Consider the following 23,992-nt stretch of genomic DNA (forward strand, 5'->3'; position numbering starts at 1 on the left):
CGATAATCGGTTTTACCGATATGTTTACTGATATTTGTGCTTTTTTTCCCATAAATCAGATGTCAGTTTTTAATGTCACATCCACCAATAAATGTGACCCTGGAGCACAAAACCAGTCTTAAGTGGCTGGGTTATATTTTTAGCAATAGCAAGAAAAACATTGTATGAGTCAATTATAAATGTTTCTTTCATGCCAAAAATCATTAGGATATTGAGTAAAGATCATGTTCCATGAAGATCATTTGTAAATTTCCTACTGTAAATATATCAAAACTTAATTTTGGATTCGTAATATGCATTGCTAAGAACTTAATTTGGACCGCTTTAAAGGCAATAAGAAAAAAAAAAAATTGATACCCAAAAATGATTCCAGATTTTCAAATAGTTCTGCCAAATAGTGTCCAGTCCAAACAAGCCATACATCAATGTAAAGCTTATTTATTCAGCTTTCAAGTGATACAAATCAATTTAGAAAAATTGACACTTAAGACTGGTTTTGTGGTGAATTTGGTTTTGTGGTTCAGCTCTGCATATCAGTTATTGGCACATAAAGATGCAAATAATCGGTATTGGTTCTAATCAGGTCACCATAGGTCCTCTTTTTCCATGTCCTGGCCGGTTGTCATATCCATGGGTTGGGTAAAAAAAAAAAGTTAATTTTGATTAATTCTGTGTGGATGAGAAAGATCACTAATAATAAAAATATTAACTACATTCACTAAAATAAAAATGCATTTTAACTGAACCATTTATTGGTCGATTTAACACTACAAAACCAATATTTAATCATGGAAAAATGCTAAGAAATCAATATTGGTCATTCTCTACTCTCTATGTATTTCTGCTTTAGTGTACATGGGAAAACAACCAAAAGTATATAAATGTATATAAATATATATAAATATAAATATTCTGAGATACAGACTTTATATATTTAATCATATATTTTCTGTTAGCCCTGTACTTTTTCTACTGGTTCATCCAAATGCACCACATGCATATGATTACAAGTGCGTATCCTGTGATTATCAACAGGTAAATGCGGAAGAGAAGGAAGTCCAGGATGTAGCCCACGTGGCACCACTGGTTCTGTAGATGGTCTTCCTTTCGTAGAATGGACAAATAAGTGTTCATCTCTCTAAGATCCTGACTGATCTGTCTGAGTTCAGGCACATCCAGTGTCATGGCTCCAGATGCTAGGGGACAAAAAAAAAGCAAGCATTTAGTGTCTAAAACAAGGGGTGTCCAATCGTGCTCATGGAGGACCAACAGTTTAGCTGAGTTTAGCTTCAACCAGGTCCAACACACTTGTCTGGAAGTTTCAGTGAATCTGGAGACATTGATTAGCTACTTCAGGTGTGTTTAATTAGCGTTAAAGCTAAACTCCAAAGGACAGTGGCCCTCCAGGAACAGGTTTGGACACCTTTGATTTGAAAGTTAGCATCAGTTTCTATTCTTGTCTCACCATTACTGGATTTGTGTTGACTGGAAGTTGATTCTGAAGGCTGGATGACCCATGGATTGGTTTCTTGTTTCCCTTCTATCTTGGCTAAAGGGTCTTCAGGGAAATTGTAGCAAATAAGTCGAGCAATAAAGCGCATCACCAGCACCTGAACCCAGTGTGGCACCTCCCTGTATTTCATTGAATTATGGTGGAGAACGCAGGTAATGAGGACCGTCTCCAGTAGACTTATGGTCATGAATGCCAGACACACTGAGAAATAAATACCTAAAGAGGTGAAACCAAATTTTAGAGATGTCTTCAGGAACAGGGTTGGGAAACACTGGAGTAATAGTAAATAACCTATTTTACGCTCTTGAGTGTTATGACCAATGCTCGTTGTTTGACGTTCACACATTGTTCCATACAGGTGTGTTGTGGCTAACTGACCTATTAAAGGTGTCCCATTAGCAGTGCTGGGAAGCAGGTCATTCATAATGAGAAGAAAGACTGTATATCCCAGAATGAGGGTCATTTTGAAAGAGGATCGATCCACACTGTGAGGCGGCAAGTAGAAGGACAGGATGTCAATGATCATGAGGAAGGAGCTGGGGATGATCAGGTTCACCACGTACAGTATCGGCCGTCGCTTTATCACCACCTGCAGGATGGAAACAGGACGACTTGGACTGACACATTTAGCTTAAAGTGCTGGAATTTATTTAATTTAATTTTTTGGGAATATCACCATTTATGGAACTCCACTCATGACATTTGGAGGTAAAAATATATTGTGTCACTAAATAAAGAATTTGTTTTTAAGACTTGAAGACTTTGTTCCCTCTTTTTAATTTGGTTAAATTGTGGCCAGACTTTTTTGTACAATGTCGCCACAAATTAATAATTATCTCAGACACAATTCTGCAAGAAGACTGCATTGTGGGTTAAAAAAATGCAATTACATTTTTATTACATGTCAGAAATAAAGAGATAAAAACTGAATTCTGAGTAAAAACAAAAACAAATTGCTGGATAAAAGGTCAGAATTATGAGAGCCAAACTAAAGTCCTAAGAACAAGAAAATGTGTCCTTCTTGGGAACAAGGAAGTCTTGCTGTTTGCATCTGAGCGTTGCTGTGCTAGAAGACTTTGCACTTCAGACCGGAGAAAGTAAGAATCGTTATCCTGTACTGAAGTTTTAACAATACTTCTGAAGCGAGGTGGTCTGCGAGCAAGTAACCTCGTTCTATGGCCTGCAGAACCCAATTTGACACGTCTGGGATGGCTTTCCAAGCCTAGAGCCAGGTGGCAAGTGGTCCGAGTCTGTTGAGTGACAGGTCGCCAAACGGGGCAGAAACCTGACTTTAGCAGTACTGCTCTTTTAAGTAAATAAGTCTGCTATTACAACAATAGTTTGCCATAGAGTGAAAAGGACAGGCCCAGGGTGAACAGTGCTTCCGTTGCCCGGAGCTAGATGGGGAACTGGAATGTGAGAATGAGTGTTTAGCCATCTGAGGGTGCTTTGATTTTAGTCGAGGCTGAGCTGGAGACAGAGAAGGCTTTGCAGGCTGCTGGGAAGATGAAGCCTTCTGGTTACCTGAACCAGCCGCCCAGCTGGAGCTCATAGGCATGAAGTTACACTGACCTGCGGTGACTTCTGTGCTGCAGTGTTTTGCAAATCCGTCCATGGCAGGGCCGATTAACCCTGTAGGGGAGTCAGGGGAGTCAAGGAAGGTGATTTGGTCTGCATCCTTGATTTTCTTAAAATTGAGCCAAAGGTGTGCTCAAGTACTAGCATGCTGGCTATTGTGCAGGCAATCGGCAGGGTCCATAGCCAGCATGGTGGTACTTGAGCGCCACCTGTGGCTCAATTTTAATAGCATTTAAGAGTTGCTTGCTGTGTACAGCTCCTTAAATAACGGTGGATAAACAGTGATGCAAAACAGAGTTGTCACCGTTCTGTTAATTATGATTTCATTCTTTTTTTGTCGTAGCTTAATGGTTTGAGGGTTGGACTTTTAACCCGAAGTTTGCGGGAGTCTCAGTTCTGGCAGGAATTGTCAGTGTGGTGAATGAATAACCAGTGCTATGTTCAGCACATTGATGAGCATCATTTATCTAAGCGCTGCACGTAGACTCTTCTGGAGCCGGCTGAGCTGAGATTCTCCACAGCCTTGGTGAGGATGTTGAATCAGTTCACTTTCCGCACCACTCCGTGATAACACACCATAAGCATATAACATAACCGTTCAATAGGAAACAGCGTAGCATTTCAGTATGCATTTCTAAACATAGACTATTACACACCCATTATGCTTTTGTCTCTTTCTTACCCAGAAAGTGATGATGTCCCATTCATCTATTCCAAACTTCAAAATGTCAGTGTCGCCCAAGATATCCACCAGCTCCCACTCTCCACTGGCCTGCAGATAACGCTTCGAGTTTACGGTCATCTCCTTAAAGGACAGGGCAGGACTGACACGGACGTCCTTTACTGAAGGGGTTACATGGATTACAGGGTGGAATACAAATATTTTACTCTTTTTCATTCCTAGGGCAAAATAGATTTATTTCAAAAGTCATTTAGTGTGAAAAACTGATATTCTCTTACTGCCATATGTTGACTTCACATTACTGCATGTGAAAGTCCACAGAAACTAACAAGACAGATTAAGTGGGTCTTTACAAAACTCAGAAACACCTGAATGGAAAATGCTTTCATGACAAATACTGCATGCGCTGAGATGGCAGGAAATGAGGAGAGGAATGAAAGAGGAGACGTTACTGGTATGCATGTAGGAGCCGAAGGTGAAAGAGCAGTTCTGTATGTCGAAAGGGAAACTGAAGATTTGTAGGTTACAAGCGCTAACCAGCCTCAGCATCCTGTCATAGCGGATGTGGCCCGTGTGGTTCACATACACGTAAGGACAGGCCTGAGATACATCGTCATCCACGCTAAAAGGGGAAAAGAGAGGGAGAGAGTTGAAATTATAAATATTTTTTTAGAAATCACTTGTAGCATAAATTATTTTAAAGCTTCCTCTAAGACAAAAATAGTCCATTTCAATTTACAGAATTGGCCTAAACAAGACGAAAGCTGCAACAGTATAAGACGGGTTATATTTAATGCTTTAAATCTTTTGAAGTCATTATTTCTAAATTTTTTTGTATTGAAAAGTCCACAGTGACACCAGACATGAAAGTACCCCCCTTTTCAGCTAAAGCCTGTTAACAATATAGATATATATAACTATAGCATTACAGAGTATTGCAGGGAGGGATGATGCATTTTTAGACCAAAACCCAGAAACAAGAATCCAGCACCTCCAAAGGCAATGGTTTTTTGAAGGGGTTTTCGTTTAAATGACTAAAGTAAGGTCTGTGGTTAAACGCAAGCTCAAGATATTTTCAGTTTATTCTACCACATAAAATACATCAGTAAAACCCCCTTGTTATTTTAAAAAAGGCAATTTCTAACAAGTGGCTGAATCGAACTACAGATGTTCATCACGCATATTCTTAGTAGTCACTGTCACAGCATTGGGTTTATAATCACTCTATTTAAAGTTTTCTAATGCAAACTTAAAAAAATGTATTTAAATAAAGACAAAGACTTGACAGAAGTTGAGAATTTGTTGGTTCATGTTTTTATGTATTAACTCTTATCATAGGTTTTTAATGCTTTAACGTTGTGTTAGCTAATGCCTTCATCTTGTGATGTGTTGTGTTAAGATTAACAAAATCATCTGCTGAAGTCTTTTGCACACAGTGCTGGGTAGACTACTTACAAATTGTAGTCTGTTACTGATTGCAATTTATATGATGAAAATGTGAAGAATATATGTGAAGAAAGTTCTGGCACATCCAACTATTAATTTCATCAATGCATTGGCAGAGGGAGTCGATGGGGCTGTAGTCATTTGGTGATAAGGGTAGGTAAATCTGGGTATCATCAGCATAGCTGTGTTAGGCAATTTGGTTCTTTTTCATTATTTGACTTAGTGGAAGCATATACAGACTAAACAAGAGCGGTGCAAGAATTGAGCCTTGTGGGACTCCACATGTCATGGACGTCCACTTAGACTTATGCTCTCCTAGACTCACACAATAGCCTCTTCCTTCTAAGTATGATCTGAACCATTTGAGTACCATCCCAGAAAGCCCGACCCAGTTTTCCAGTCTATGTAGAAGTATGTTATGATCGACAGTGTCAAACGCAGCACTAGCAATACCAGCACCGATTTTGTCACAATTTAAGCAAATATAATTTATTATCTTAATGAGTGCTGTGCTCTGTGCTGTGATGCAGTCGAAAACCAGATTGAAAATTGTCCAGGTATCCATTTGAGTTTAAGTATTTGTTCATCTGATTAAAAACTACCTTTTCTATAATTTTGCCTATAAAATGAAGATTAGATATTGGTCTAAAATTGCTCAAAATGGTGTTATCAAGATTGCTCTTTTTCAGGAGGGGCTTAACAACTGCAGTTTTTAGGGAGTTTGGAAATGTCCCAGAAAGAAGTGAGGTGTTCACGACTTCTAAAAGATCTGCAGTTAAGCACACTTTTGTAAAAAGGTGTGGGAAGTGTGTCAAGATAGCAGGTTGACGATTTTAGTCTTCCAGAATTTTGCTATCAATTGCTTCAAAAATAGACATAGTATCTTTTTGATACTGTGGCCGAATCTGTCTGACCTCTGCATTACTTGAGGATGTGCTAATCGCCTTCCTGATATTGATGATCTTCTCACAAAAGAAGGAAGCAAAACTCATTGCATTTGCTGTCTGAGAGCATTTCACTGGGAATCTGACTTGGGGGGGTTTTCAGTCTCTCAACAGTGGCAAAAAGAGTATGAGTGTTGTTTATAAGGTCTGAGAAGTTGTTCTGTCTAGCTGCGGCTAGTTTCACATTAAAAGCATGAAGGCTGTCTTTATAGATGCTATAGTGAATTTAAAGTTTCGTCTTCCACCACATCCGCTTGGCTTTTCTGCATTGTCTTTTCATAGTCTGAGCTGCTGTCGATCTTCTCCAAACTGATTTTTTTGTTTGTTTTCTTACTGACTATTACTGGAGCAATATCATCAATAACATTCTTAACTTTTGAGTTGAAGGAATCAAAGAGAATATATCAACAGAGTCTGCAGAAATGCTTGGTGTTAAAGATATAGCCTCCATAAATAGTACACTTGTGTTCTCGTTTATGCATCTCCTTCTGACAGAGACAGATCTAGATTCAGTGGTAGCAGAGATCAATATATCAAAGAAAATACAGAATTGATCAGATAGTGCTACGTCCTTAATAACAATGGATGAAATGTTTAGACCCCTACTGATGATTAAGTCTAGAGTGTGTCCACCTTTGTGGGTGGGTCCATGCACATGCTGATAATGTGTCCGGTGAGCTGGGCTGTGTCTCTGGTGTTTTCAGATGGCTGTGATATGTTGTCCTAGCTTCCCTTTCCCGTGATATATCACGGTCAGTCTGTGAGGAGCTCTGTGGGCAGGGCTCAGCCAGGATAGTGTCCATCAGCAGTGCTTGTTGTGGCTGCAAGGTGTTATCAGTGTCCTTGTGGGATATGTCAACCACATGATGACTCTGACCTGGTGTGTGTGTGATGAATGGTTTGACACACTCTGCTGAAGGATGTCAGAGGGAAAAGTAGATATTGTCATTAAGCACTCTAGCACCAAGTTTGTTTGGGTGGAGGCCATCCGGTTTAAACAATTGTCTATGGCCCCAGAAAAGATGTCCAAAGTTGAAGTTGTCGATGAAATTCACCCCTTTTATACTGCAAGATCTTTGTAGCCATGTATTCAGCCCAAGCATCTGTGAAAACATATTTGTTCCCCTTGCAGGGAGTGGTCCACTGATGAATGACTGAACTTTGAGTCTTCGAAGTGTTTCAAAGAGTTCACTGAAGTCCTTCTTAAGGAGTTCTGACTGCTCTTTCCGAATATCATTCTTTCCCACATGGATGATGATTCGATTTGTAGTCTTGTGCTTCATCAGAATGTTCTGAAGTTCCTTGTTCACATCAGAGACCGTTACTTGAGGAAGGCAGCATGTTGTTGTAGTCCTGCTACGGATGTTTCTGATAACAGAGTCACCCACTATCAGAGTCCTAGGCTCGGCTGCGCTCTGAGCTGAAAGCCACTGTCTGCTCGACCTTGAGCACCTGTTAGTAGCGGTGTTAGCTGCTGGCTGGTTCGACACATGTTTAATCACATTTGGGGATTCCTCACCCACATTCATTAATGCTTCAAATCTGTTCTCAATATGTACAGGGGGAGTTAGAATACCAGTATTTACAAGCCTTTTCATAGTCGAATCTAGGGTAGAGGAAGCTATGGCAGCAATACGAGAAACTCGTGACAATCTGATATCTCGTGTTCCTTTGTGTCTCGCTCCCTGTTTGTGCTGACGATTAGTGTGGCGATCAGTTTTGGCTTGTTCCTCTACACTTGGTTTAAACTGTTGAGATTCAGAAGATTCATGGGACTCACCGGCTGTATGCTGAGAGGGTCCATGACTACGGTCTGTTGAGTGTTCCGTCTGTTTTGGAAGTCCAAAAAGTAACTTTGTTTCAAGAATCACAATCCTTTATAGAAGTTTACAGCAGTTCATGCAACAAGTAGATCCAACAGGAGGCATTTTCTCTCTCTTCTGTTTGAATCTAGACAGTTGTTATCCCGTCTCAGGAATGTAAGCTGTTAGCAGTGGGAGGTAAAGTCTTCTTTTTGTAGAATTATTCATTTCCCAAAGTTTTTAGTTTTAGCATTTGTGCCAGAAATATGTTGTTTGAGCACTGTGCTGATCTGCTGAAGTAAAAAATCTTAGAAAAATCAGAGAAAAGTACAGAAATAAGAAGCAAAGTGCAGAGCAGTAAGCTAGAATGTCCTAACAGTAGCAAAGCCGGAAGCATGGTTTAAAGGGTTACTCCACCCCATAATTCAAATTTTGTCATTAATCACCATGTCGTTCCAAACCCGTGAAACTTTTGTTCATCTTCGGAACACAATTTAAGACATTTTGGTTGAAAACCGGGAGGCTTGTGACTGTCCCATAGACTGCCAACTAACTTACAAGGTCCTGAAAAGTATGAAAGACATCGTCAGAATAGTCCATCTGCCATCAGTGGTTCAACTTTAACGTTATGAAGCAACGAGAATACTTTTTGTATACAAAGAAGACAAAAATAATGACTTTTTCTCTCCACATCACTGTAGCACCATTTTGGAAAATATCCGCAAGCGTACTCTTTTCTGTGTCAGCCACAACACAAGGATTAATTTTGACAAGCATTTTGGATTAAGTCCTAGTCTTTATCTCGAGACTAAAATGCTTAATAGTCTTAGTCACGTTTTAGTCATTTGAGTCTTTCATAGTTTTAGTATATTATTAGTTGACTTAAAGTCATTCCATTTTTGTCACCTGTTCACATTCACTTAATCCATAACTGTATTTACGTGAGATACTCAATAGACATTTGGTCTTGGATTGCTGTGTGTGTATTTGAGCACTGAGAACTGATCAAATGCTGTATATGAGAACTGAAGAAGTGAAGCATATGCGAGACCGATACACTTGCAAGAGCATGACAAGCCAACAGGTGGCAATATAATCTCAACCGTAAAGCCATGCTGGCCAATCAGAAGCCTGAAAAGTTTCCAATAGGTGGAGATTACAGTGCTGGCTTCGACATCACAAGCCAAAAACGTTGGTTCCGCTGTCTCCTCTTCATCACAGTTTTTTTTTTTAACAAATATTTTTAGTTGTCGTCTGTTAATGAAATGAATACTGTTTTTTTTTCAGTGTAATTACACTTTGATTTAAACAAAATCAGCGCATCTGTGCAGCACTACTGACACAGAAGGGCATATGCTACTTGTGTTCAGCTCATATTCTCCAAAATGGCACTACGGTGATGAGGAGAGCCACAGAGGAGACAATTTGTTGAATAAAATCGTTATTTTAGTTTTCATTGTGTACCATTAATATTCTCGTCGCTTCATAATGTTAGGGTTGGATCACTGATGGCAGGTAGACTATACTAACTATGTCTCTCATTCTTTTCTGGACTTTGACAGTGTAAATTTTGGGGTGGAGTTACACTTTAAAAGCAGCCCAATTCTGTGGAAAAAATGTGGACTTGGCAACCCTGCATCCAAAAAGAACTGCAGGAATCAGATTTGACTAATCACAGGTAAAGAATAAAGAGAGATGACTGACAAAACCAAGCTGGAGTATTTGCTGCTCAACAGATCCTGAACTCATTGACAAATATCTGATCTTGTAAGAAGTGCTCACTTTACACAGAGTGCATGTGATCACAAAATCGACAGTGAAAGTGAACAGCGTGAACACTCATTCAAAAGAGATTTACATACTCTGAATACTGAGAGTGTATCACAGTGTCTGGTCTGTTTTTTCCTGGGTGTCCACTAGTGGTCTCAATTCCCCATAGCCACCCCACTGCAGGCACTAAATTTCCCACAAGCCTTTGTCCCATTCATCACTGTTAATTGCACACCTGTTAATTGCACTCAGCTGTCCCATTTTCATCGTTTGCACCTGTCCATATAAACCAGTCTGTCTCTATCTATTTTATGGTGTCCTTGTTTTCAGTCACCTGGCTTTCTCGTGTTCTCTTGTGTTTTTCATGTTTCTCGTGTTTTGGACTGCTTTCGTTGTTTTTGACCTCCTGCCTGTCTTGGATTTGCTTGTGGATTACCCGTTAAAACACTACAGTTGGATCTCTCATTTCCTGTGTGCATTTGAAACAGAAGTACTCCATCATGCCCAGATCCAGCAATGTGGGATTTTGTATACGTTCCCCAACCACCATAGAGGAGCAGATGGGGAGACTGTCGAACCTAACCACCCTACGTTAAAAGGGGAGTGAGGTGTGTGGTTTGTCTCAAGTCTTTTGGACAATGGCAGTGGGGCTGGGGTACAATGATGAGGCACTTAAAGACCTTTTTAATGCCTGCCTGGATAACCCTGTGCCTGAGTGGGAGATGAAGGAGCTGGAGATCCTGGATTTTTTGTGGTTCACCATGTACCTACCACACCGGTCTCAGTGGGATACCCCAGCCACACCTGTCTCTCCAGGTATGTTGGCCAACTCTAGACCTGTGTCTCCAGATAGGAGGACCGCCAGCCCAGCGCCACTGCACAAGATGGCCACCAGCCCAGCGCCACAACACCAGGTGACCGCCAGGCCAGAGCCACTGCCCAAGATGGCCGCCGGCCCAGTGCCAATGCGCAATATGGCCGCCAGCCCAGCGCTAGGGATGGATACCGAAACCCGGTATTAAAATGGCCCCGGGGCTAAATTAGGAAAGACCGTAATATCAGTAAGATCTGACGGTATCGGTTCTGCTTTCGGTACTGGAGGTGAAAACATTAATGTACTATGTATTTTTGCTTAATAATGTTGTTGTGGACATTTTATCTCACCAAACATTTCTAATGTGCCATCATAATTAAGACGTTTGTCTGTGAGATCTGCGAGATCTCTCATGCGCGCCACGGAGGCTGTCTTGTCAGTCACACACACACACCACAATGAGCGCGGCGCACGCACACGCATTTACTGTACGTAAACTCCTGCTTAATAATAAAGAGTGACGATGGCGAAGAGTTAATAATGTTATCGTGCACATTTTATCTCACCAAACATTTCTAATTTGCGATATTATTAAGACGTTTGTCTGTGAAATCTGCGAGATCTCTCATGCGCACACACGCATAAAGGGCCGTTCAAATATGACGTCTTTTGCGGGCTCAAGTTCGTTATTTCAAATGTAGGCGCGCAGTATGCACACTCATAATGGATGCGACGCGGTCGCGACGCACACGCGGTGCGACTCACTCGTTTTTTCCAGGTGCGTCCACACCGCATCGAGTTAAAAACATCTCAACTTTTCAGAGAGCCACAAGCGCATCGCAGGTCATGTGACAAAAACTAAACATTCTGCTGAATCCCTTGCTGAAATTTCCGCATCTTCATGGGGAGAGTGCGTCATGGTTGCTTAGCAACGGCAGGCGCCTCAGGGGCGCAACTGTCAGAGCACTTTGGAAAGAAGGAGAAAGCAGCACGCATAGCGTTTTCTACGCGTTAATACAAAGAGTGACGATGGCAGGGACAGCAAGACGTTCCAAATTGTGGTTATACTTCACTAGAGTTGATGCAGACAATGCTGGATGTTATAAGTGCAACAAAGTTTTGCATGTAAGGGCAGAAACACAAGCAATCTGTCAAAGCATCTTTCAAAAGTGCATTATGTGCAGACAGAGACATGCAAAGTTTTCGATTGCCTAACACAACACAAAGTAACACAACACAAAGTACCGATAAGAATACAGTTAAAGTACCGGACCGTTAAGCAGTATCGGTAAGAGTAGTAATACCGTTAAAACCTTAACGATATCCATCCCTACCCAGCTCCACTGTGCAAGATGGCCGCCGGTCCTGTGCCACAGAACCAGATGGCCACCGGTCCTGTGCCACTGCACAAGATGGCAGCCATAGGTGACCATCCAGAGTTAAGTCAGGTCCCCACTGACCAGGTCCCCGTAGTTCCTCCAGAGTGGAGTCAGGTCCCTGTTGACCCTCCAGAGTCAGGCCAAGTCACCAATAATCTTCATGAGTCAGGTCAAGTAACCAGTGTTCTTCATGGCCAAGGACAAGTCACCAGTGTTCTTCATGGGCAAGGTCAATTCAACAATGATCTTCATGAGTCAGGTCAAGTCACTATTCATGCTCATGAGTCAAGCCCAACCACAGTTAGAACTCATGAGTCAAGTCAAGTCACCGTTGAACTTCCTGAGTCTAGTCAAGCCATAGTTGATCTTCCTGAACCCAGTCAAATCACCACGGAACTATCAGAGCCTCTTCAAGTCTCTGCTGATCTACCAGAGCCTCGTCACGTCTCTGTGGAGCTTTCAGAGTCTCGTCACATCTCAGCCGAACTTCCTGAGCACTCGTCCTATCCTGTCATGGCCATGGAGGCCATCCAGGAACTCACCGTCTGCCGTGTCATGGCCATGGAGAACATCTACCATCTCCTCAGAGCCACCCTTAACCTGTTCATGTTCTCTATTTCAGGCTTACCTAACCAGACTTGCTCTCCTGTGCCATCAATCCCACTGTGGTGGTCTTCTGCAGCGCCCTGGTGGGCTTCTGTCTCGACCGCACGGCTGTGGTGGTCTTCTGTGCCGCACTGGTGGGCTTCGGTCTCGACCGCACGGCTGTGGTGGTCTTCCTGTCCATATAAACCAACCTGTCTCTATCTGTTTCATGGAGTCCTTGTTTTCCGTCACCCGGCTTTCTCGTGTTCCCTTGTGTTTTTCATGTTTCTTGTTTTTTAGACTGCTTTCATTGTTTTTGACTGTTTTGGATTTGCTTGTGGATTACCCCATTAAAACACTGCAATTGGATCTCTCGTTTCCTCTCGCATCTGTCTCATCTGCTCGGCTGTGGTGGTCCTCTGCGCCGCCCTGGTGGGCCTCTGTCTCGACCGCAAGGCGGCATTGTTTCTCTGCACCATCCTGGTGAGCGTCAGTCCCGTCTGCTCGGCTGTGGTGGGCTCCAGTTTTACCTGCTTCAACCTGGATTCCTGCCCTGTCAGCTCTACCCTGGGCCCCCTGACCTCTCTCTGACGGGGTAATGTCATAGTTTCTGGTCTGTGTTTCCCTGGGTGTCCTCTAGTGGTCTCACTTGCCCATAGTCACCCCACTGCAGGCACTACGTTTCCCACAAGCCTTTGTCCCATTCATCACTTTTAATTGCACACCTGTTAATTGCACTCAGCTGTCTCCTCTTTCATCGATTGCACCTGTCCATATAAACCAACCTGTCTCTATCTGTTTCATGGAGTCCTTGTTTTCCGTCACCTGGCTTTCTCGTGTTCCCTTGTGTTTTTCATGTTTCTTGTTTTTTAGACTGCTTTCATTGTTTTTGACTGTTTTGGATTTGCTTGTGGATTACCCCATTAAAACACTGCAATTGGATCTCTCGTTTCCTGTGTGCATTCGTAACAGAGTGGCTCCCTGATGTGACAAAATTATACACAATATTAGAACGTTTAATAAGAGTGGACACATGAAAATTGCAGGGGCGAAACACTTTACGGAAGCAATGGTCAGAAATTCAGCATGAGCGGGATAAAGAAAACAGCTGAATCCCAGATATTTTGGCCAATTAAGAAATCCTGGCCGGACCAATTTTTTTAGGACCAAAAAGAGGACATGTCCAGGGAAAAAAGGACGTATGGTCACACTACATAGACAATATTTATAGTTATTGTACTTGATGTGGATTGGCTTGTACCCGGATGAGCAGTAAAATCAATGTTTATACATTTTTGGAAAAATCAACTTAAGTTGTCACTTAAATAAGTGAAACCTCATTAATTCTCCTCAGAGCAATACAAAACCCCAAACAAGTCCCAAACCTCCTGAGTGGAGGGCACTCACAACTCATAAACGATAATGTCAGGAGTCCAGAGATCTTTGACAGGAAGAGAGATCTTCGTAATGCCGTCACAGGCTTCTGGATCCCAAATCAGGAACTCATGGAACCAGTACTATAATGAAACAAGATTGAAGAACAGGATTTCAAAATATTCAGGTGATCATTCAAACATCTCTTAGTGTTCATGCACCAAACCTACCAGCCTGAGCCAGAGAAATGTGGTGAGAATTTGTGTTTTTTCATTCTGCAAAACAGAATAAGCATCAGATGTTTAGACACAAGTACAGTTTACACAACCAGAGACACACCGCTGGTCCTGCACTCACCACTCCCAAGATGGCATAGAGAGTGAAGGAGATGTTGGTTATGGTGGGGCTACTGAGATTAACAGAAGGTCTGAAGGACTTCTTGTCAATGACGTCCTGCAGAGAGTCGTAGGTGGGTCCACTTTGTCCTTCTTCACATTGGAGCATATTTGCCAGACACGACACTTAACATGACCATAAACCAGGGAAACTTGCTTAGCGGCTTCTTTGATGCCCATTTATTAGCATGTATTAGCATTATTTATCTGCAGTCAGTTAACAAATGCTGCGTAACACAGTATTTTTGTATATAGTCAGCCCAAAAAGTATTCGGACACTTAAAATGCACACTTCAAAATGTACAGATATTTCACAAAAAAGTTACACATCTATGGTGACTTTGATAACATTATACAAATATTTAGGCTGTGTTCAATATAAACAGAAAAAGTATTCCAACATTTTTAAATGTATATTGTTTGATCATCCTTAATGGTAATTTCTAGCATATTTAACTTTAACAGTGAATTAAAAGTATCTTCTTTCTAGAGCACATTGTCAAATCTTATAAATTGACAAATAAAGCATAATTGAGTGTATGCCATATTTAATACAAAAACTATAGACATAACTCTAAAGCCAATCCTGCAACATGGGATGAGATCAGTTTAACATTTTAGAAATTTGTAACAAGTGAAGAAATCACATTTCAATTGCAGAAGCTGTAATTACTTGACAAAAGCCTAAGAAAGTAAAAATACATCACATTATAATAGATTTGACCCAACAACATTGACGTAGATAAATATGTGAATGTTATATCATTGTTTGGAATGCATATAAAAAATAAAAAATAAACACCCACGGACAAAAAGACAATTGATTTGGTATAAATGGTAATTCTGAATCTCTGGAGATAATGCATAGTCGTTTTTAACAAAGACAAAAGAATAACAGACCCGAAACATTAATTATGACATCTATATATAAGTTTTAATTCATTACCTGTAAGTAGAATGAAAAATTCCAAAAGAAAATGCCAAATATGTCCCATAATGCTTGTGTGGATGAGATATCCTTTTGTTTCCGCTCACCGTTTACTTTCACAGATGAAATCTGATGACTTTCCTGGCACTATCATGTGTGGTTACATGTTGTTTAACACCTCTGGTAACCACTGACCTATCCTATTTTAATAGCTTTGTATCCGTTTGGTTGAACTCATTAGTGATCTACTGTAACTTGTTTTTCCTGTACATGAAAAAACATGTTCAGTGCTACACATTTAATTAGAGGAAAGAACATCAGATTCACACTTGAGCTATTATGGCTCTTCAAGACATTATAAAATCTATGTTAGCATATTAAATCCACTTGAAAATATTTCCATTTGTTTTATAGTTCTAGATTTCCACAAACTGTCCCTGATTGTATGGTACTCAACATACTGCATTTTGTGGCTTCTTTACAGACACATATTAAATTAAGAACTATCATCAAATATAATTATTAATTTAGCAATTAAACCATTTATTTCAATACATATATTAAACTTTTTACCACAATAACTTAAATGAATAAATCCTTAAAAACGTTCAAACAAACACCAAAACTAGAAGCAAAGTTTGTGTGAAATTTAAATAATATTTAATTTTATCTAATATTAGAATATTTGATAATGACAGTGACAAAAGTCATTGCTATTCATGATACCAAAGCCAACAAAACATCTTTTGGGAATACAGATAAAACAATGTCAGCCTCAGTGTACACGTTTGCTAAATACTGATACTAATACTAATACTTATTTAAACTTTAAACCTTCTAAGACTGAATGTCTATGGGATAGGAAAGGGAAATTCTGTCATGATATACTCTCCCTGTAGTTGTTCCAAAACAAACTGTTGCAAGCAGTGGTTTTTTTTTTTTTTTTTTTGCTACCATAAAGTCTGTGGTTACTGTCCACATATTTGATCACCAACATTCTTCAAAAATATCTTTTTTGTGTGTTTGAAACAACTTGTGGATGAGAAAATTACGATAGAAATGTTATTTTTGGTGAATTACCCCTTTAAAGCCCCTATAACTAATATAGTAATATAATAAAATAACTAGAGTATTTTGCTGAAGATCCCTTGAATTACATCATAAATAAATCACGGCCCCATTGACATCATCAGATTTTGATGTCTTCAGTTTACAGAGAAGGCGATAATTATGGCCTTTTGTCTAGACTGTACAAGTGCAGCCACAGAATCATAATTGTGCTTAAACTCACAATGATAAAGAGAATATACATTAAAAAGAGCACGCGGTCAATGACCTGACCAAACATGATCCATTCATCTTTTCTGTTGTCATTATTGAATTGCTCTTCAACTTGGTGGCGGATGGCCAATAAATCTTTACTCATCTTCTTCATTTCATCAAGACATTGTTCCCAGACTCTCACTTGACTTCCACTAACTAGTTCTTCCTTTGGAATGTCAATCATGGCATTGTCAGTCATGCTGTTTTTGTTGAAAGTGCTCTCAGATCTGTTTGCTGTTGGCAAGAAACAAGACCACCGTTGGAAAACATCATTTACACCAGTAATATTAATTCTGATATCAGGAAATTACCAATAACTCTAGTTATTGATAGTTCAGAACCATCCTGGAAGATATCTTGGCTGCCAAAAAGAGTCTTACCTACAATGTGTTTATCACAAGATTTCTTCATACAAACAAGTCGAGCAAGATATTTCAGAACCAGAATCCTGAGCCACTTAGGTAACGGAGGAAAGTCACAGAAACCACACACGACATTGGTGATGAGGATAGTCTCAAGGAGACTTGCTACCATCAAGGCCAAGCAGAGAGAGAAAAAAACATCTACATCGAGAGAGAAAGATAAGATTGGAGGTGAAGAGCGATCACCTATACTGCTGAAAAGATCAGATTAGAGTCATGGGCTTAGTTTCCCAAAAGCACTGTAGCGACCATTGATACCACTGATGGCCTACAATGCTTTTGGGAAATGCAGAAAAACTCAAGCCAGGGGTGCCCAATCCTGTTACTGGAGATCAAACTATCTGCAGATTTCAGTTCCAATCCTAATCGAATTCTCATGTCTTTCATCATCAAGTGCTTCTGAAAATCTGAATAAGATGCTTCAGTTGGAAGGTAGATCTCCAGAAACAGGATTAGGTACCCTGGACTCAAGCTGTTTAACCAGGATGATCTTCATGATACAACTGGTCAGCTTAAGGATTTCTGTTATATCTCTACAAAGCTAGCTGTTACCATTCCAATTCATCTCAAGGATGGCTGTCATTGAATAAACATGCTCCTAGTTGGTTATGTTATGACAGAGGTGTCCAACCCTGTTCCTGGAGGGCCACTGTCCAGGAGGATTTTTGACCTATACTGCAGTGAGCCACCAGATGACGATCAAAATGTTTTGGCTTCACATTTTGGTATGTGTGTGGCACACTTGCTCTTACCGTAATTAAACACAACTGAACTAAAGTAGTGAAGGTCAGACTCACTAGAAAAGTCTACTGTAATAAAGTGTGTTGGAGATTATTGCAGGATATTGACCCTCCAGGAGCAGAATTTGACACCCCTGACTTTTGACGTATACCAGCCCTTACTGGGCCATACTGACCAGCCAAACTTTGGTTTTCTCAAGAAAGTATTTCTGTGTAGGTTCAGGTTGCACCAGCATCCCATTCTGGAGACCATCAATTTATGCTGGTGGCCATCAGGGACCACTTTTTTGCAGATGCAATAAGAATGATAAGGATTGAGGACATACTTATGAGCGGTAAGTCATTTCCTGTGATGGGCAGCATGTCGTTCATTAACAGCAGGAAGACTGTGTAACCCAAAATCAGGGTCATTTTGAAGGAAGCACGGTCCACCTCTTGAGGAGGCAGCAGGAAGCTGAAGAGATCCAAAGAAAGCAGGAAGCTGCTGGGAATCAGGAGGTTCACGACATACAGCGTAGCTCGACGTCTCAAGACAATCTAGTCCACAATGAATGAGAACATTAGTTTTTATCAAGCATTAATCTAATTTCACAGTAGAAACAATAATACAAATGGGGGAATTCACTAAGTTGCACAGCTTTTGTGTGGTATTTCCTATTTGTACTGTATATACATTTTTATTGTTTTCACTTTTGTCCTCTGCTGTTGTTGTTATTTTTATTTATTTATTTATTTACTGTTACATTTTCCATCCTCTTCTTCAGCTAATGTTTTAAAAGTAAAGACCAACTGTGAGTGTTTCCACGTAGTGGATCCACCAATTAGTGTAATTCCTGGCATGTGTGCAAATTACAAATTCAGATGCGCAATGGTTAAAGAGATGGACTTGTAACCTGAAGGTTGCGGGTTTGGTTCTCAGGATCAGCAGGAAATGTATGTGTGGAGTGAATGAACATCAAGCTTTTCCACATTCAAAACCCATGACTGAGGTGCCCTTGAGCAAGGCTTTAGTGCCAACCAAATTAAATACACCTCAATTAGATAATGAAGTTCTGCATTCGAATCGCCCACTATACCCTCATTTACTATTCCCTATATTAGTCCACCAATATAGTCCAATACTAACATAGCTGCTGTGTGTACAAGTCACAGTAGTCTGGATCACGGTAGTGCAGCAATGTACAGTCCCAGTTACATGCACCAAATCATGGCAGTATCAGTTGCAAATCTTAGTGAATTCCCCTCTAGATCTAAAATGCCACCAACATAAACAGTGAGGCTATCCCATTCCTCTTCCAGAGAGAGCTGTGAAGATTTTTCTGCCTTCATGTCTATCAGCTCCCACTCTCCTTTAGTTGTTATTGCTTTAAGAGAATTTTTGAATATCTGCTCAATGGGCAGCAAGAAGAACAACTGAACATCATCACCTGTAGAAAAAGAGACCAACAGGTACAATAGAATTACAAGCAGACAATCAGCAACATCCATGTCTAACTTCTGTTTACTCACGAGTGTGTTTGTAAGAGTTGAAAGTATATGAACAGTTCTGAAAATCAAATGGAAAGGTGTAGATGTCCAGTTTGCAGGAGCTGATTACATGAAACGGCCGTCCATCAAGCACATGACCAGTGGAGGTCACATAGACGTAATATGTTTCTGGTGCTCGGTTTTCATCCATGCTGCAAATTAATTGCAGATAGCAGGTTTAAAGTTAATGGAGGTCCACTGCAAGTGCGTAATTATGATCAACGCTATTTTTTCCCGCTAGTCAATATTCAAAGGTGTTAAATTCAATATTTGAAACTTACAATTCATTAATGATAATGTCTGGAAACCATATCTTCTCTCTTGGTAGTGAAATCTTTTTTGCTCCACACTCCGCAGGATCCCAGCTCAAACCTTCAATCTGCCATTTCTAAAAAAATAATAATTCAACTAGTCCTATTGCTACTAATGCCTGAAAGTTTTTAGCAGCGTAAAATCTGTATGAAGCATGCCTGCTGGCTGTCAATACCAGATCTACACCAGGGCTGTGCAACATTTATTGTCTGTGATTATATCTTAATTGTTTATTTTAACAAAGTGCGAACTGACATTATAGAGTATGTCACTCAATTTGCAAAAAAACAGACAAACAAACAAAGATTTTTTGAGAGTCCAAGGATTCATTAGCCTATTCAGAAGCCTATTAGCATGCAATTAGAATGCCCCTATATATATATATATATGTTTTGAATGATTAATTTGAATGAATGATTCAAAAAAATCACTCATTAAGACTTACTGGTGGTTTTAATGTCATATTTATTTATCCATGCCAGGCCTAAACCAACCAAGGTACCAACACAAAAACACACTCAGCAAACTATTGCTTAATTATCATTATTATTATTTTTGGTCAATATTGAACATCTTTAGTCCAAACAGTGTGTTTGTTGACTCTTACCATCCTCACCCACAGATATGTTTCCAACACCTGTGCTTTTTCATTCTGAAAGGGAAAATATATGATATATGTAATGATTTCTATAATACTTAGTGGGATTAATACTATGAAAATGTCATGGTTTTGTAAACCTTAAGTCAAAGTTGCTTACCACTCCTAAGATTCCATAGAGAGTAAAGTCCACGGTGACGTTGGTGGGAGTGCTCAGACTTATAACTGGCCTTGCATCGCTGTAAAGGATGACTTCCTCTCTCATGGCATTAAGGAGCGATTTAGTTGTTGGTTCTGAACAGTTTAGTGACTGTACGGATCCTAGCAAGAGATCTGAAAGAGCAAAAACCTGAATAAAGCATCTGGAATTTTCTACAAAAATAGTGGACAATACAGTTTGTTAATTATTGCCCTTTGAAATAGAATAAGAAAGAAATAATTGAATGGAAATTATTCTTACATTGTATAATGAAGCAGTTGGTGATCAACTGGAACCAAGTAAGAGTGGCATACCATGTTCTAACCTGTTGAATACAATTGCAATATATGACATATAATCACAAAATATAATGTGACTGACTAAATAAAGCAAAACTTGTATTACCAAGATTCTTCAACATTACCAAGAAATTAAACTAGCAATAAAAAATATAGAATTTCATAATAGAATTTATAAAGAATTGATTGAATTTGATAAAGAAATTGATGAATTTCATAATAGAATTGATACAGACTGGTATCCCTTCTGCCATTCATTGCAAAGACACTTGAGCGAGCTGTGTTCAACCAGCTTTCTATGTTTCTATGTTCTTTGTACAGAACAACCTCCTGGACAGTAACCAATCTGGCTTCAAAAGTGGCCAATCAACTGAGACTGCCCTGCTCTCGGTTACTGAAACCCTGCGACTGGCAAGAGCAGCTTCAAAATCCTCAGTACTCATCTTACTGCTCTTGACACTGTTAATCACCAGATTCTCCTGTCCACCCTCAGAAAGATGGGTGTCTCTGGAACCACACTCCTGTGGTTGAAGTCCTACCTCTCCGATAGATCCTTCAGCGTGCCTTGGAGGGGTGATGTTTCTAAGTCACAACAACTTACTACTGGGGTTCCTCAAGGCTCAGTAATTGGAACACTTCTCTTCTCCATCTACATGATGTCATTAGGATCTTTAATTTAGAAGTATTGCTTTTCTTATCACTGCTAGGCTGATGACACCCAACTCTACTTCTCATTCCAACCAGATGACCCGACGGTAGCTGCTCGCATTTCAGCCTGTCTGAGTGATATTTCTAGCTGGATGAATGACCATCACCTTCAGTTAGACAGAACTCCTGGTGATTCCAGCTAAACCATCGTTTCATCACAACTTCTCTATACAGCTGGGTTCATCAACCATTACTCCTTCCAGGACAGCCAGAAATCTAGGAATTGCGATGGATCATCAGTTAAGCTTCACAGACCATATTGCTACAATGACCCTGTCCTGCAGATTTGACCTATACAACATTAGGAAGATTAGACCCTTCCTGTCAGAGCAAGCTGCCCAACTTCTTGTCCAAGCTCTTGTTCTATCTAGACTGGACTATTGTAATGCTCTCCTGGCGGGTACTTCCTGCATGTACTGTCAAGCCTCTGCAATTGATCCAGAATACAGCAGGGAGGGTTGTCTTCAATGAGCCAAAAAAGCTCACGTTACTCCTCTCCTCATCAGGTTACACTGGCTACCAGTAGCTGCTCGCATCAAATTCAAGGTAATAATGCTTGCCTACAAGACGACCACTGGCACGGCACCAACATACCTAAACTCACTAGTTAAATCTTATGTGCCCTCCAGAAGTTTGCGCTCTGCAAGTGAACGACGCCTTGTGGTGCCATCCCAAAAAAGTTCTAAATCACTCTCACTGACCTTTTCCTGGACTGTGCCCAGCTGGTGGATTGACCGCCCAATCTCTATTCGTCTATTCGAGTCTTCACTCATTTTCAAGAAACATCTAAAGACTCATCTTTTTCACCAGCACTTAACCAACTAATACTAGCACTTTTCCTTTTCTTGTCTTTCATATAAAAAAAATAAAAATTAAAAAATTAAAAACTTGCTATGCGTTCTGTACTAGACTAACTGAGACTTGTCATGGCACTTGTTTACTGTTGTTGTTCTCTTGTTGATCTGACTGCTTCTATTGTTCTCATTTGTAAGTCGCTTAGGATAAAAGCGTCTGCTAAATGATTAAATGTAAATGTAAATCAAAAGAAAATAATAATAATAATAATAATAATAATAAATAAAACAGTAAATGTAATGCTTACAACTGTGGAGTAGCTATTATTACATTTATTAATCTATCTATTAAAACTATAACACTGTATTTAAAAGTTGTGTTTTTTTACGCATAAAATTAAATATTACAACACAAAATACAGTCTTACCTCCATTCTTGGAAGATGGATAGAAGTCATGAGTCCTCAATTTACTACAAGTAAATTATTAGCAGACTCTTTTTTATGTGTGGAGGTTTATATAGCCGAATGGAGAGTGAAGATAACGTAAATACTAGCTTGTTATATGAATTATTTGTTTATACAAATTAGAATAACCACAACAGGGGGCAATGCCTTTTCACATCTCTCATAAATCAAAGCATTTTTCTAAATGTGATGTAGCTACAACAATTCAATTTCAATATTCATTCAAATTCAGTATCTAAATATTTGGTCGAAACTCTCTTTTTTTCAGTCAAAAGGACCATCAGCCACTATTTTTGAGGGAGGACAGCTTGAAGTTGCAGTAGTGAAGATGGGATGAGACTGGGGCCTGAAGCTGAATCTGAGAAGGGCTTGGCAAGTTAGCAACATTTTGATACTTGGATTCAGATGATATGTTTTCTTGCAGTATGCAGGTTGTATGTTATCCCAGCAACAACCTCCCACTCTCTCTTGTGAAGAGGGAGTTAATCACATAGTCTCCCCATGTTAAATGGGTCATATGATGCAATTTCACATTTTAATTTCTCTTTGAAGTGTTACAGGTTTCAAAGACTAAAGTCTCTAATCCAAAGAGATATTCTTTATAAAAGTTAAGACCACGGCCCACTAAAATGGCTCAACAAGACACGCCCCCACATCTCTATGTCACTGTGTGGGAGGATTTGCATAACACTGCCCAAATGTACACGCAAATAAAGAAAGTGCAACTTTGATTTTTGCTGTAGTATTGTTGTCACTGCTGCCACAATGTTGTGGAGATGCTATGTGTTTCAAAATTAGTTTGTTTGGCCTTCCAAAAGAGGATGATATCTGCTTTGTTATGCCTGCAGCTGATCCATGCTGGTCCTTGAGGAAATACATCAACTTTGTCCCATGGATCGCCAATCGTGGATGAAGTGGAGTCCAGCCCAAGATCATCACATGTGGCAAGTGTTGGGCTGGAGCGTCGCTACAAGCAGCGAAGCTACTAGTTTAACTACATTTCTCAGTAGCGTGGTTGTAGCTTTGCTGCTTTCAGAATCAAATAGCTTTTTAGTAGCAAAGCTCTTTTTTTTTTCTTTTTTTTTCTTACCAAGTAGTGCGGTAGCTTACACACAAGCTACATTTTTGCAAACATTTCTGAAACTCAAACTCAAATCAGGAAATACTACTGCTAAGATCACTGATCCTGGATCAGTAAGTGATGCGACAGCGCCAATTCATCTTATTCGTGTTTCCGGTGGATAGCAACCAACCAACTTTTATGATGCATTACCGCCACCTTCTGCTCCTGGCGGTACCACTCCTTAGCCAGTCATGCAAAAAAGTACTTGATGAAATTATGATAGGGGGTGAGATTGGAGAACAGTTGATCCCGAGGAGTGAGTCGCCATGG

At 40.0% G+C, this 23,992-nt stretch overlaps 3 protein-coding genes and 1 long non-coding RNA gene across 4 annotated transcripts in view; 1 reads left to right on the forward strand and 3 right to left on the reverse strand.

The window, feature by feature from the left end:
* The window catches only part of LOC113065166 (run domain Beclin-1-interacting and cysteine-rich domain-containing protein-like), a 42,430-nt gene extending 18,812 nt beyond the window's left edge, over window positions 1-23,618 (forward strand). The window contains exon 23 of the mRNA XM_026236395.1: window positions 23,448-23,618. The gene's annotated coding sequence lies outside the window, so the exon portion shown is untranslated. The remainder of the gene's footprint in view (window positions 1-23,447) is intronic.
* Window positions 411-15,675, reverse strand: LOC113065168 (5-hydroxytryptamine receptor 3A-like). Its single transcript, XM_026236400.1, has 8 exons — window positions 14,245-15,675; window positions 14,118-14,162; window positions 13,921-14,030; window positions 4,226-4,395; window positions 3,774-3,934; window positions 1,892-2,102; window positions 1,466-1,729; window positions 411-1,196 (listed from the first exon to the last, which is right to left on the reverse strand). Exons 1-8 carry the CDS (start codon window positions 14,389-14,391, stop codon window positions 970-972), a joined length of 1,335 nt encoding a protein of 444 aa, XP_026092185.1. The 5' UTR covers window positions 14,392-15,675; the 3' UTR covers window positions 411-969.
* LOC113065169 (uncharacterized) lies at window positions 16,645-17,550 on the reverse strand. Its single transcript, XR_003278941.1, has 2 exons — window positions 16,914-17,550; window positions 16,645-16,767 (listed from the first exon to the last, which is right to left on the reverse strand). It is a non-coding gene; the product is annotated as an uncharacterized LOC113065169 (long non-coding RNA).
* LOC113064578 (5-hydroxytryptamine receptor 3A-like) lies at window positions 18,036-22,594 on the reverse strand. The gene is made up of 8 exons (XM_026235429.1): window positions 22,561-22,594; window positions 20,593-20,656; window positions 20,293-20,465; window positions 20,142-20,186; window positions 19,504-19,610; window positions 19,205-19,374; window positions 18,958-19,122; window positions 18,036-18,232 (listed from the first exon to the last, which is right to left on the reverse strand). The coding sequence occupies exons 1-8, from the start codon at window positions 22,588-22,590 to the stop codon at window positions 18,036-18,038; spliced, it is 951 nt and encodes a 316-aa protein (XP_026091214.1). The 5' UTR covers window positions 22,591-22,594.
* Window positions 23,619-23,992: the final 374 nt, after the last annotated feature.

This window comes from Carassius auratus, chromosome 47 (assembly GCF_003368295.1).
Source record: "Carassius auratus strain Wakin chromosome 47, ASM336829v1, whole genome shotgun sequence".
In the NCBI taxonomy this organism is placed as follows: domain Eukaryota; kingdom Metazoa; phylum Chordata; class Actinopteri; order Cypriniformes; family Cyprinidae; genus Carassius; species Carassius auratus.